The following is a 12,108-nucleotide window of genomic DNA, read 5'->3' as shown; positions in this document are numbered from 1 at the left end:
GAATTTTATTTTCTTGCAAAGGCCTGGTTTTCAGCATATTCCGCAAGGGACTGCGCCAAACATGCGCGTGAGGGGGCTGGCACTTTGCCCTGCAGCAGCTATGCACTTCTCCAGGCAAGCCTCTACTGCCTGCGTTTTTTCGCACGTCCGCACACCTTCTCGCAGGTGCAAATTAATTTACGCGCGGCAGTATGTACATAAAAGGGTTAATTTGAGGAAATAGCATAAAAGGTCCAGAGCGCGAGTCCAGAATGTGGAAAGCCCGGCCTCAATAAATCCGAAGAAGTACAGAATGTGCGTGTGTGCCTTCCTGTGCCTGGTTCTGTGGGCTTATTCAGTGCGTGCCTGCAAGGGCGCTGTGCCTGAACCTGGGAAGAGGCCAAGTCTGAGAAGGCTCTGCTATAGAAGAGTGCATTTTATTTTCCGTGCATGTGCATTCGGTGGGTATACGAGGCGATAGACTCAGAGGTTGCAGTCCAAGTGCACTCCGGGAATATAGTGAAGGGAGTTCTCCGGGAGGTGGACAAGCGAGAAAATATGAGGGTGGAGACGCAGGAAGGAATTGTCCTAATTTCCAGCACGAGCATAAATGCAGTTGTTCTTCCCGACTTCATAGAGCACGTAATAGCCCACTGCAAGAGAGGGCGAAACTAGGAGAGAGCAAAGCCAAAGGCACGCCCAGAGAATGTGTGTGAATTCGGACAGAGAAAGTGAATACCACGCACTCTAGTCTAATATTTATTTGAAGTACCTTTCTATGGGTGCTATAAGGCCACTGCTGTGGATCACCGAGTAAGTGCACGAGAGCAAGATAATGCACAGAATGACGAAGGAAAGCCCTATTAAAACAAGAGGCCTCCTTCCAATCTTTCGGGGCTGGCTGTCTTTGAAGAGGAAGTTTATGCTGAGAGAGTCAAATGGGTCGTTTCGGTTGAATATTTTGGACCTGAACCCGCTAGACTCCAAAAAGTCCTTCTGGCTGCCTATATACGCGCCGTCTGTTCCGTCTTTGCTGGTGCTTGGAATTTCGTAGAAGAGAATGTCCCGTATGACTTTGTCGTTTATAGGGTCGGAAACCCGCTTCAGGCGCACAATTCGCCCGTCCTTGGATATAACCAGCTCAAACAGGTACTTGCACAGAAGCCTGGCGTCGTACACGATGGGAATGCTCTCGTTTTTCAGGAAGACCTTAGCAAGAACGTGCGGGAGGTTCTTCTCAGAAGACTCCTTAATGATCTCTGAGAAAGGCCGCTGTGTGAACGGCTCGACGCTTAAAGAGAGATAGTTTATGGGTGCTTGTGCCAGGGTATCCATGTTTTTCCCCACTTGAGGGTGCTTATATTTATCCAAGTTGTCATACAATGTTTTGAACTCAGACAGAAAAGTTTTACTTCAGATGCAGTTTTACTTGCAGAGTGCAGAGTATCTTGGGATTTTGCAGAAGGTCGTGGAGACTCTGCAGATGCAGGAAAGGAGAAACGGGGCGGAGAGAGAGTGCTATCTCCTGAGCCTGTTTACACGGCTGGAAGTCCTTCTCGAAAAAAGTGACATATCACATCAGAGAAGCAAGCACGCCAGGCGACACTTAGACGTGATCAAAAGGCTGTCCGAGGCCGTCCTAAGGGAGAAAGACCCTGTAAAGGCAGCCATGCTTCTTTCCATTATAAACAGCCCATTTTAGCAGCTGCAAAGCACGCATGCGTTTCCCCTGTTTTGCAGGCACAGCATGTAAATTGGCTCAAGGAAGAATCATTGGATTAATATGAAATTATATCTAAATTAGCTCATTTTCAATGTGCGCACACCTGCGGGTTATGCACAGTGTTCCTGCAGGTGTGCTGTGGCACTGCTTTGCCCCCAGAGTTTTATTACAGAATTCGAGATTCCGCATTTGTTTGGAACATGCCCCTGTAATACATTTTTGCTAATTTATTTTTTTCGCATTTTTATAGGACGCATTTTTCGATGTTTTTCATGGACTGGGTCTTTACTTTGTATTACTCAAAAAAGCAATTGCAATTTTGACATAAACTGTAATAGGTCTAAATTGAGCAATGTGTCCAATAAGGGAAGAATATTCTAATTTGGCCATTTCATAAATATAAATAACATAATGTTATTAAGTGCACGGAGAACAATACAGATGTCCACAAGCCCAGAGTCATACTTCGATAGCTTCCACAAAACATCCCAAGGAGAATTCAAGAACACTTACTACAACCCATTCCATGTAAAGCCCAGGAAGAGAACTAGCAAAGAGCAGCTGGAAGTTTTGGAGAAAACATTCGAGACAAACATAAAGCCTGATGCAGCCCTTCGCAAGGCACTGGCCACCAAGCTGCGGATGACTCCTCGGAGCGTGCAAGTGTGGTTCCAGAACAAGAGAGCAAAGGTCAAGAACACAAAAATCCAGAACGAAAAGAAAGAAACCGAGAAGGAAATAGAGTTGGAGTCGCTCTTTATCAAGAAGGAGAACAAGAAGAAGGACTATGAGTGTTTCCTCTCGAACTATTCTGGATACGATAAAGAGTACGGCGGCCTCCCGCAGAAGCACTACCTGGAGGAGACGCACCCGCAGTTCAAGGAGGAGGATCTGGAAACACTTGACAAATTGGTGCTTGGCGAGGAGAACATAGAAAAAAACAAGAAAAAGAAAGATGAGTACTGCACATTCTACTCGATGGCAAATACGCTGCATTTTGATCCTAGCAACTATCTTAATTAAATAAAAATACAAACCGTACGCGTTCTTTATTTGCTGCTCCAGGTTATCCGGGATTTTTTTATTTTTTTTCCGGGCTCTCTGCGCACGCGGGGCTTTAATATTAATATTGCATATTTCATTTACGACGTGCTTTGTACAGGCTGGGATATATTGCAAAAAACTCTCGTTTTTCGGGCATTGTTGAATGCCGCTTCTTGGGCTCCAACTTTATATATAACTTTCCCTGCGCGAATATGCCCCTTTGGTGGAGCAGGACACTCTGCGGCGCCCTTTGCTCTATATACCCTGTGGGAGCTGTCTATGCACACCCACTTGTTTTTCGTGTTTTGCGCATTTTGCTTCTTTTTCTTTATGTTTTTTTTGCTTTTTTTGTTTATGAAGTATCATAGCTTAACCATTAGGCCAAATAATATTTATGTGCAGGAAAGCATAGAGCACGATACTATAATAAAATCGGTTTCACTTACCCCGGTTGTATCAGAAACGAGCCTTCGTTCGAGTCTTCTTGCGTCAATTGATGGAAACGAAGTGACTTTGTGCAACTTACTGACCAACAAGATCGAGACCAAGATACTGAACATTCCTCTGAGCAAGGGAGTGCGTGTGGAGCTGCGCACAGAGGGGGACAACGAAATAGACGTTCTTTTCCTGGAAATAGAGAGCCACGACGTGGAGCACAAGCCCAGCAAAGTTTCCTACAAGGCCGTGCGCGTAACCGAAAAGGAGAAGTACACCATCGACAGAAGCGAAGCTGTGAAAATACTGAACATATCGATTAGCAACGAAGATGAAAGCCCGTCTATGAAGCCAACCCAGATAATTATAAAGGACGGGGATGTAGTACTGAAAATCACAGAGTTGGTGCCCGGAAAGAAAGAGTGCGAAGTTGTAGACATTGAGATAGAAAACCAAAACGTGGAAATAGAAGTGAAAGGCCCCGGCGCAATAGACATGCTGTTCCTGCAGGAGAACACGGAGGAGCCTGCGTGCTGCCATGGCGAGGAAAAGTGCTTGGAGGAGGCAAGCGCAGAAAGCGCAGAAGAAAAGCACCCGGCAAGCGAAGAGGAGAAAAAAGAGCAGAAGGACACGGAGGATGCCTGCAGGGAGGCACTGCAGGGAGCCGCCAAGAGAAAGCACGCGGACGATGCAGAGGGCGCCCGAAAGAAGGCCTTGCTGGAGACAGAGGGCAAGGTGCAGGAAATAGAGCAGAAGAGCACAGAGCAGCCGGAGGAGGCTGTAGAGGCCTCTGTGAGAATGCTTTCCGACGGGATTGGGAAGCTGATAGGAAAGAAGTCCTTTATATCCGTGAGCTACTCGGTCTCCGAAGGCTCGGGGTCCAAGAGCTTTGAGGAGACAATTTTGGTAAGGAAGCTTCTGGAGCACACCCATTTAAAGCATTTTTCAAGCGTTATTAGAGGGTCTCGGGAGGGCGCATCTTTCAAGGCAGAGCTGAAAGCACCCAGCGGCACAACGGAAGTACTGCTGAATATAGGAAAAGTCGCCGCCCAGCAATAAATTCGGTCTAATTATTTTTGGAAAAGCTGCAGGATCAAAGTGATGAGGGACGTCATAGCCAAAAATGAGGAAAATTTGGGGCAAAGCCCTTCGATCAAATAGATCCCTGCATTGAGATATAGAATAATATTGCAGAAAAATGGAATCATGAAGCGAGCTGAAAAAATAGAGCGAGGAAAAAAGGAGCTTACTCCTGTTTTTGTATCACACGAAAATAAGCTTGAATTCTATGTGGAGCACCACCAAATAAAGCCTAGGATAGTCGAGCTGTCTTCCCTGTGGAATAGCTACATTGAGCTGTTCCGGGAGTTTCAAGAAACCTTGGAGGAGGACGAGCGGCTTGAAAAGGCCATCGAAGACTGCTTTGAGGAGATTAACATAAAGCTCCAGAACGTGGGGGAAATCCTCTTTCTCCTCCTGGACGAGCTGGAGTCTGTGAAGTTTCACCAAAAGTTCATGGAGTTTGAGAAGATTCAGGACGACTTGTGCACAACCGCGTGCTCGATCCTATACATAAACAAGGGGTTGCTTACGACGAATCTTCTGGAAACCCTGGGGGAGGTTGAGTTTTCCCTGTACAGGTGTCTTACGCTTGGCCAGAAGGTGACAAAGGCAAAAAAGAACATGGAAATCAACTGGATACACCCAACACAGTACGAGATACTCAAGTATTTGTACAAAAACTGCCGATACAACCTGCGGGAGTACTTGATTGTGTACAAAAATGTTTTGCAGAGTGTGGAAGAGCAGAAGACCATCATGTTTGACATGGGAATGGCCGAGCAGCTGTACTCTGGGTTTCTGGAGAGCACGGCCAAGAACTTCCTCCCAGGAAACTTGATAGAGACGCACGCGAAAAACTACAACGAGAAGAGCCTTGAGGACAAGATCCGGCACCACGAAGAGTCCATATCCCAGAGAAAGTGCACAATAGACCAGGTAATCTGGCAGCACAAGCGGATAATTGGGGAAATTGACCAGATGAACTGGAATGCAGGGAAGGAGGCAAAGAACATCATAAACATGGAGAAGTCTGTTGACAGGAGGGGCGACTTCTCCATGAAAAAAATGTTTTCTCTCTTTGAAAGCGCCTCGAACCGTCTGAAGGAGTATGAAATTGCGCTTTCCCGGTTCTCGAAGCTTGTTGCCCGCTCCAAGAAGTCCGAGTCTACTGCAAACAGGCTGCTCCAAATCAAGTCCCTGGACTTCAACTACCTGATTGTTGAGGGAAACTTGAAAAACCTCAAAACAGACGTATTGCTACTATACTCCGCCTCTACTGAAATATACAACAGAAGAGCCATAATTTCCAACAGAGAAAACTTTGGCTAGTCTAGCAGACTATGTTTTATTCTAAATAAACACGAAAGTGCCATTTCTTCTTTCCCTGCCACTCCGAGAAGCTTCTTCTGCCTTGGCCTGCCCTGCTAAAAGTCGTGCAGGAGGGAAGTGCTTTCTCAGGCGCGGCGTCTTTGAAAAGCTGGAGGGCGTTCTAGCTCTTTGCCTAACTATCCGCTGCACTCCGCCACGAGCTGCTCCAGCCCTTCCCTAACTAGAGTGCATATTTGGGGATGAGCTGCACCTTTTCCATAGAAGGCTTCTGTGCACTCCTCATATTAGGGCACTCGCTGCTTGTAAAATACGCTTCTCTACGAGCCCGTTATTGCCGTTATGGCGTCAGAAAGGGAGGGATTTGAGGACGGAGCATCTCCAGAGGCGCCTGCTTCCGGGGCAGTTCCCCCGGAGGTGCCAGAAGACGCTCCGTCCGAGCCTGCAGCACCTTTTGAGATCCGGTAGTTCATTATGGCCACTATAATGAAGATCACAAACCCTCCAAAAAGTATTAGGAGGCACACTCCTATGAGCAGGCCTATTGCCGTGTACGCAGTGATTCTTCCGAGTCTGGCTATTTTCTGGTACTTCTCCGCAGACTTTAGGTCCTGGTCTGCCTTTTTGGCCTTTACCTCCGCCTTCTCCGTCGATATGGAAATTTTGTCCACGTCCTGGTCCTTCTCGTGCACAAGCAAATTCAGCTCCTGCGTCATTTTCATGACCTTCTTTATTCCCCGGGATATGTTCTTTACGCTTTTTTTCCGGCTGTCAGAGACCGTGTGCTTTAGAAAGGGAATTTGCGGGGACTCGCTGTACTCCACCGCCTCCAGCTCTTCCTTCGTGGCAGTTGGCCGGGCAATAATATACTGCGACTTTATGCGCTCTCTTTCCTCGGAGCTAAACTCGCTCTGCACGCTGCTGAAGGCCTCTATTGTTTTTTTTGTTCTCTCCACGAGGGACCGGATCTGCTGCTGTTTCACGTGCTTTTTGTGCTCGGACTTTCCTCGAATGCCCTTTTTAAGCTCTTTTATTTTCTCCTTTATCTCCGCCATGTTCTTTATAAAGTCGTCTCTCTCCTCGTCCAGGGCAGTCCGCAGTGCCTCCGCCTCCTTTTCGTCCGAGGCTCCGCTCACCCGCCTGGTGGCTTCCCCCATCCGGCGCGAGTCTTCCTGGCAGACTTCTATCTGCTTGCTCACGCTGTCTATTTCCTCCAGGAACTTCCGCATTTGTTTGTGTGTCACAACACCCGAAATACACATACAAGGCAAAACACCGCGAAAATTCCATGCGCGCTCAAGTGCTTTTCTCAGACAATTCCCCAAGTACTGCTATTTATTGGCATCTGTATCCCTATGTACACGCGCCTTCAGTCCGGGGCACATTTCAACTGCGTGCTCACACAGATGTGCTGTCTTGTGCAGAGCACGCCTCCGCCAAGGGCATGTTTTGGGCCTTTTCCTGCTTCTTTCTCTTGCCAGAGGAGAGGGAAAGCCTGCAAATAAGCGGAATCACTACCCCCAGCCCTGCTCCCGCCAGCACGTCCACAATGTCGTGTCTGTGGTCGGATATTCTGCTGGCTGCCACTATTATCCCGGACGCAAAAGGAACAATTATCCCCATGTACACAAGGACGCTCCTCACCCCAACGCTCTTGCTTCTTTTTATTGCCAGCACAGAGTCAAACACCAAGTAAAACACAAACGCAAAGGACATCCCAGCGTGCCCAGAGGGAAAGGACCTCCTCCCCTCCAGATACTTTTGCCCTGTGGTTCTCTGTATTCTGTCCGCATAGTCTGGCCGCTCCTTCCCAACGATGCACTTGATGACTCCTATGACCAGGAATGTCGCAAGACACCCGATGTACGTGTTTTGAAACGTGTCCACAGCCATAACGCTCTGATTGGCCAGGCCTGAAATTAGAATCTGCATAGGAGGCAGCAGGAATACAATAGCAAGCAAAACACAGTAGAATTCAACCGTGTCATTCTCCTTGTATGAGAGCCCGGGTGTCACACTTTTCATCGTAATCACAGAAAGTGGGCTTAAAATAGAAAAGATCAGGCCTGCTCCCAAGAGAATCAAAATTACGAGGGCCTTTGAAAGCATTTTTACAATCTGGTGTTTCCGCATAAAATATAAAATGAAACAATTTACCGCCAATTTATATTTGGTATAAAATGGGCGAAAGAATTTAAAGTATGCTGAAAAGAGTATTGGAAGACATAACAAATGTGCGAAACACAAACATAAAAGTGACAATAAAAAAAGAAGAAGTTCCTCTTCGTAGAGAGATTCTGTCTCCCTACCTGGAATATGCCGAGGCGTACTACAACCACCTGAACAGGAAACTTGCAGAGTTCTCGGAAATACTGAGGGAGTACGACTGCCCCGAGAGCATGTGCCTTTACACGCAGGGCGCAGCCTTTTATGCAGCGCACAAGGAGGAAGACAAGTACGCCTTTGGGGCATCTGAGAGCATGTCTCCTGCAAGCAGCCTGCTTGGAAACCTTATTACAGCACAGCCTGGGCGCCTGGGCGGCAGGTCGTTCGTTGTAGGGAAAGAGAACGAGTTTATGCCGAACGTGGACGAAAAATTGTTCTCTCTCCCCCTGGAGGAAGTCCTTGGGAAAAGTGGGAAAGACTCCGGGGCGAGAGAAGAAAGAAGTGGGCCGCAGAGGAAGAGGAAGTGCGAGGAGAGTCCGGGCGAGAGAAGGCCCAGGCAGGCGGAAGAGCAGGGCGTTCCGGACAGAGTCTCTGCTGCGAGCCCAGAGCGAGTCGACTGCTCGTCCTCGGAGGAGGTGGAGCTGGAGAGCGGAAGCGCCAGGAGGGAGAGCCCCTTGGCGCGGCGTAATAGAGAAATATCGATAGAAATGAGGACCACGCTTATAGAGTGGATGTACGACGTGAAAACAGAGTTTAGCCTGAACAGCACATCGTACCAGACAGCAGTCAGAATCGTAGATAAATACGCGCTGGTGGGGAGTCTCTCCAAGAAAAAGTACCAGCTTGTCGGGGCAGTCAGCCTCTTTGTTGCGAATAAGCTCGTGGAGTGCGAGTCCCGCGGGCTTATGGCGTACTTGGACGTGTGCGACGGAGCATACACGAGGAGTGAGTTCCTGGGGTGCGAGAGGGATATGCTCATGAAAATTGGGGGGTGCCTGAACTTTCTTCTTCCAATGCATCTTATTAAGGAGGACCGGTTTTTGCTCGGGAACTCCCTCACAGAGTACGCCAGTGAGGCAGTGCTTCTGGATGCCTCGTACGCATGCCTCCTGCCGAAGGAGCTTTCTGCCTTTATTGAGGCAAATGTGGTGGCGTGCCTGGGGGTGGAGAGCTCTCTGGCACGTTTGCTTCTCTTCTGAAGAGGTCGAGTGTTTTGCTTGAGCAGCAAAACAAACAGGTGAAAGAGCTCGTTTCAAAATTGTAAAAATAAACCCGTAGTTTACCTGTGTTTTCTGCAGGCGCTATCATTTGTAGATAAAACAAAGCCTGCCTTGTGTTTCATGAAAATACAGAGCGGAAATATTTCCTCCCGGCTTTGGTTTTTTATTCTCTCGTCTTCGGCCTTGTTCTTCTTTTTCTTTGCGTACGACAGCCCCTCCCCGATGTACTCCGGGCTTAGGGAGATATTTGGCGATAGATACGAGGAATACCACAATCTCCTGTACGCAGCATACGCAGTGCCGAATCTGCTGCTTCCCCTGCTGTTTAATCTGTCGGACAACTCAGAGCCTGCCAAAATGGTGTACACGTACGCACTCATTGTCGCTGGGCAGAGCATATTCTGCCTGGGCGTGGGGATGGGCGTGTTTGAGCTTATGCTTGCAGGCCGCTTTATCGTTGGGCTGGGCGGAGAGAGTTTCAGCATAGCGCAAAACAAGATGCTGGCGTCCCTCTTCTCCCCGCACGAGCACGGGAAAGTCTTTGGCCTGTGCCTGTCCATTGGCCGGCTGGGGTCTATACTTGCATACCTTCTCCTGGGGACCCTCATTGAGCAGGGGGCTTTTGTGTGCGCTCTTATTTCCACTGCGCTTGTGTGGCTCGGGGGACTTTTCATCTTAATAACGTACAGAAAGTGGGAGGTTAAGTGGCAGGAGTGCTGCGAGCCCCTGGAGGAGGAGGAAGTCCACCACCTCCTGCCGTTTTTCATCGCCATGACGGTGCTGCTTGCGTGCGCGACTTCCCCGTTCTCCAGCAATAACTCGGCCATTCTCCAGAAGAGGCTTGGCATAGACTTCAAGCAGGCGAGCAGAGCACTGGCCTTCCAGGAGGCGACTGCCCTTATATTTACCATTTTCATTAGCATTGCAACAGACAAGTTCGGGCACCGCCTCAGCTGCATATGCCTGGGGACACTTTTTCTCACGCTGGGACACTCTATGATATTTTACTCGAGCCCGTTATACTGGATCTCCGTCTTTCTCCTGGGGATGTCTTCCGCCCTGCAGGCGTGCAGCTGGCCCTGCTATCCGCTGCTTTTGTCGCAGAGCAAGCTTGCAATAGGCCTGTCTCTTCTCTCCTGCTTCATAAACCTCGCCTACTCTGCATGCCCGCCCATCATCAGCCGAATATCCGATCCCTCCTTCCGTGTGTCGGAGTACTGCAGCACCTTTTTTGCCGGAATGTCTTCAGTCATTGCGCTATACATTGTCTTTGCAAACTCTCGGCACAGATATGGCCTGAACGGGATCCGCCACTACCGCGCCGAAGGAAAAATATAGACAGAACCGTGCTTAGACCGATAATAAATCTATTTATGCACGCTCTACTGGATCCATTGCGTGGAAACATGCATTGTCAAATGCGCATTTTCAAGGCTCTTCGTGCAAAAACAGCTGCAATCTGCCTGTACACCGTGCTCTTTGCTCGGGCTGTGGAAAGCAAAAGCTACCACTCTCTGCATAAAGTGTAGAACTAGTTTGAGTTATTGAATAATTTCCTACGCACACAGCTGTTTCCAGTGCATAAAGTGTACTGCAAAGAAATAAAGTGTACGTGTTTTTTATGAATGAAAGCCCAAGTCAGAAGACTCGGAGAGCGCAGGCAAGGAGAGGGCTGGCAGACCACTCTACAGCAGGCCCTCTGAAGACCGCACCGAGTAGAGATGCCCGTGCAAGAGTAGACACTCTGATCGAAAGATCGCGCACTCTGCAGCAGAAACCCTCCAAAAGACACAGTAGGAGTGTGGGAGGGGAAAGAAGCTTATGCGTGCGTTTCTGGCGTGGGGTGGCACTTTTGGGAAACTCTCTCGGCAGAAAGACGCCATCTTCAGCGCGCATCCGAGCTGCAGTTTGGCGCAGTTTTCCAAGAGCACGACCAATCGCACCAATCACGACCTGCGCCAGAAACTGCCCGATTGTGATACGCTGGCAGTAGAACGCGCCAACGCCCAAACAGAAGCATTAATTTTCGCATGCGGGCGCAAAAATTTAAGGAGATGGACGGCAAGAAGAAAGAGTACGAGGAGGAAATCGGGAACATTCTCAGAAAAGTCATGGAGGTAAGCTACCAAAGAAAGAAAAACTCCGAGGAGATTATTTCTCTTCTGAAAAGCATCCGGCAGGAGGAAGAGCCCTCCTCTGTGAGCCAGTCTATACTAAGCGAGTACTCTGTTCTTAAAGAAAGAGTGAAGAACAATCTGGGAATGAAAGAGTCCAAGTAGTTTATTTCTTAAACGTGTTTAAAAGTGTTTTTTTTCCTTTTTCCAGGCTTTTCTTTAGTCTGTCAGAAACTGACTCTTTTTGTGCAGGCGTGCTTCCAATAAAGTTCTTTCCTCTTACAATTTCCGCCGGCTCTGAGCTATGCTGCGCCCCGCCCGAGAAGACGCGCGTGCTTCGCTCGCCTGCATACTTGCTGGGTGTGATTTCTGGGGACTTTCCTTCGCTCGCCTCGCTTTTTGCACTTTCTACATTTCTGAACATCCCCAGGCGGTCGGCCCCCTCGGCCCCGCTGGACACAATTCTCCCAGGCACTCTCCTGATCGCGGACTTTTTCTTGCACACCTCCCTCTCGGCAGGCGTCTCCTCCTTTGCAGGCGCCTCCTCCACGGGCTCGCTTTCGTTGGCGGAGGCAAAGCGCAGCTTCGACTTTTTCTGGGCTCTGCTGGAGGGGCAGGAACTGCCTGCACCAGGCGTGATCACTGGGGCGCTGGTGGCAGCTTTTTCCCTCACGTCTCCGCGCTGGAGAGCCTCCACGTACTCCTTTGCAAGGGGGCTTTTGAAAAACGAGGGCGAAAGCTCCTCCTTGCTCCTTTCTCCGTACCAGTCCAGGAAGACAGCGTTACTCCCCGTCATAAAAGGGCGAAGAAACTCGCTGTCCACAGAGTCTAATAATAGTGACTTCACCGTGCACACGCCTGTCCCCAGCTCCCGCATTCCGCCAGCGCACTTTGTGCATGCCAGCACCGCAAAAGGCAGGCATCCCCAGCTGGGGTTCTTTCCTCCGCACAAGAAACAGTGCTTATTACCGCTTTTGTTTATTACATGTTCATTCATAAAATAATAAATGCGCAAATATAAATACCCGCAGATAAAACA

The 12,108-nt window shown here is 49.0% G+C and overlaps 12 protein-coding genes across 12 annotated transcripts; 8 read left to right on the top strand and 4 right to left on the bottom strand.

Moving 5' to 3' along the window:
* Positions 1 to 429: 429 nt before the first annotated feature.
* On the top strand, positions 430 to 654 carry NEMAJ01_1433 (uncharacterized protein; the record flags this gene model as incomplete). Its single annotated transcript, XM_047915271.1, has 1 exon — positions 430 to 654. One exon carries the CDS (start codon positions 430 to 432, stop codon positions 652 to 654), a length of 225 nt encoding a protein of 74 aa, XP_047771228.1.
* Positions 655 to 738: 84 nt separating this feature from the next.
* NEMAJ01_1455 (uncharacterized protein) lies at positions 739 to 1,314 on the bottom strand (the record flags this gene model as incomplete). Its single annotated transcript, XM_047915293.1, has 1 exon — positions 739 to 1,314. The coding sequence occupies one exon, from the start codon at positions 1,312 to 1,314 to the stop codon at positions 739 to 741; it is 576 nt and encodes a 191-aa protein (XP_047771250.1).
* An 82-nt stretch (positions 1,315 to 1,396) lies between these two features.
* NEMAJ01_1432 (uncharacterized protein) lies at positions 1,397 to 1,681 on the top strand (the record flags this gene model as incomplete). Its single annotated transcript, XM_047915270.1, has 1 exon — positions 1,397 to 1,681. The coding sequence occupies one exon, from the start codon at positions 1,397 to 1,399 to the stop codon at positions 1,679 to 1,681; it is 285 nt and encodes a 94-aa protein (XP_047771227.1).
* Positions 1,682 to 2,143: 462 nt separating this feature from the next.
* NEMAJ01_1454 (uncharacterized protein) lies at positions 2,144 to 2,725 on the top strand (the record flags this gene model as incomplete). Its single annotated transcript, XM_047915292.1, has 1 exon — positions 2,144 to 2,725. One exon carries the CDS (start codon positions 2,144 to 2,146, stop codon positions 2,723 to 2,725), a length of 582 nt encoding a protein of 193 aa, XP_047771249.1.
* Positions 2,726 to 3,100: 375 nt separating this feature from the next.
* Positions 3,101 to 4,240, top strand: NEMAJ01_1453 (uncharacterized protein; the record flags this gene model as incomplete). The annotated part of the gene is made up of 1 exon (XM_047915291.1): positions 3,101 to 4,240. The coding sequence occupies one exon, from the start codon at positions 3,101 to 3,103 to the stop codon at positions 4,238 to 4,240; it is 1,140 nt and encodes a 379-aa protein (XP_047771248.1).
* A 147-nt stretch (positions 4,241 to 4,387) lies between these two features.
* NEMAJ01_1452 (uncharacterized protein) lies at positions 4,388 to 5,572 on the top strand (the record flags this gene model as incomplete). The annotated part of the gene is made up of 1 exon (XM_047915290.1): positions 4,388 to 5,572. One exon carries the CDS (start codon positions 4,388 to 4,390, stop codon positions 5,570 to 5,572), a length of 1,185 nt encoding a protein of 394 aa, XP_047771247.1.
* Positions 5,573 to 5,889: 317 nt separating this feature from the next.
* NEMAJ01_1451 (uncharacterized protein) lies at positions 5,890 to 6,831 on the bottom strand (the record flags this gene model as incomplete). Its single annotated transcript, XM_047915289.1, has 1 exon — positions 5,890 to 6,831. The coding sequence occupies one exon, from the start codon at positions 6,829 to 6,831 to the stop codon at positions 5,890 to 5,892; it is 942 nt and encodes a 313-aa protein (XP_047771246.1).
* Positions 6,832 to 6,967: 136 nt separating this feature from the next.
* Positions 6,968 to 7,702, bottom strand: NEMAJ01_1450 (diacylglycerol diphosphate phosphatase / phosphatidate phosphatase; the record flags this gene model as incomplete). The annotated part of the gene is made up of 1 exon (XM_047915288.1): positions 6,968 to 7,702. The coding sequence occupies one exon, from the start codon at positions 7,700 to 7,702 to the stop codon at positions 6,968 to 6,970; it is 735 nt and encodes a 244-aa protein (XP_047771245.1).
* Positions 7,703 to 7,770: 68 nt separating this feature from the next.
* NEMAJ01_1449 (uncharacterized protein) lies at positions 7,771 to 8,934 on the top strand (the record flags this gene model as incomplete). Its single annotated transcript, XM_047915287.1, has 1 exon — positions 7,771 to 8,934. The coding sequence occupies one exon, from the start codon at positions 7,771 to 7,773 to the stop codon at positions 8,932 to 8,934; it is 1,164 nt and encodes a 387-aa protein (XP_047771244.1).
* Positions 8,935 to 9,075: 141 nt separating this feature from the next.
* NEMAJ01_1448 (uncharacterized protein) lies at positions 9,076 to 10,293 on the top strand (the record flags this gene model as incomplete). The annotated part of the gene is made up of 1 exon (XM_047915286.1): positions 9,076 to 10,293. One exon carries the CDS (start codon positions 9,076 to 9,078, stop codon positions 10,291 to 10,293), a length of 1,218 nt encoding a protein of 405 aa, XP_047771243.1.
* A 692-nt stretch (positions 10,294 to 10,985) lies between these two features.
* Positions 10,986 to 11,234, top strand: NEMAJ01_1431 (uncharacterized protein; the record flags this gene model as incomplete). Its single annotated transcript, XM_047915269.1, has 1 exon — positions 10,986 to 11,234. The coding sequence occupies one exon, from the start codon at positions 10,986 to 10,988 to the stop codon at positions 11,232 to 11,234; it is 249 nt and encodes an 82-aa protein (XP_047771226.1).
* Position 11,235: 1 nt separating this feature from the next.
* Positions 11,236 to 12,066, bottom strand: NEMAJ01_1447 (uncharacterized protein; the record flags this gene model as incomplete). Its single annotated transcript, XM_047915285.1, has 1 exon — positions 11,236 to 12,066. The coding sequence occupies one exon, from the start codon at positions 12,064 to 12,066 to the stop codon at positions 11,236 to 11,238; it is 831 nt and encodes a 276-aa protein (XP_047771242.1).
* Between the last annotated feature and the right edge of the window lie 42 nt (positions 12,067 to 12,108).

Source organism: Nematocida major, assembly GCF_021653875.1.
Source record: "Nematocida major strain JUm2507 chromosome Unknown 2406, whole genome shotgun sequence".
NCBI lineage: Eukaryota > Fungi > Microsporidia > Nematocida > Nematocida major.
The sequence above is the reverse complement of the archived record's forward strand: the minus strand, read 5'-3'. Positions and strand labels throughout refer to the sequence as shown.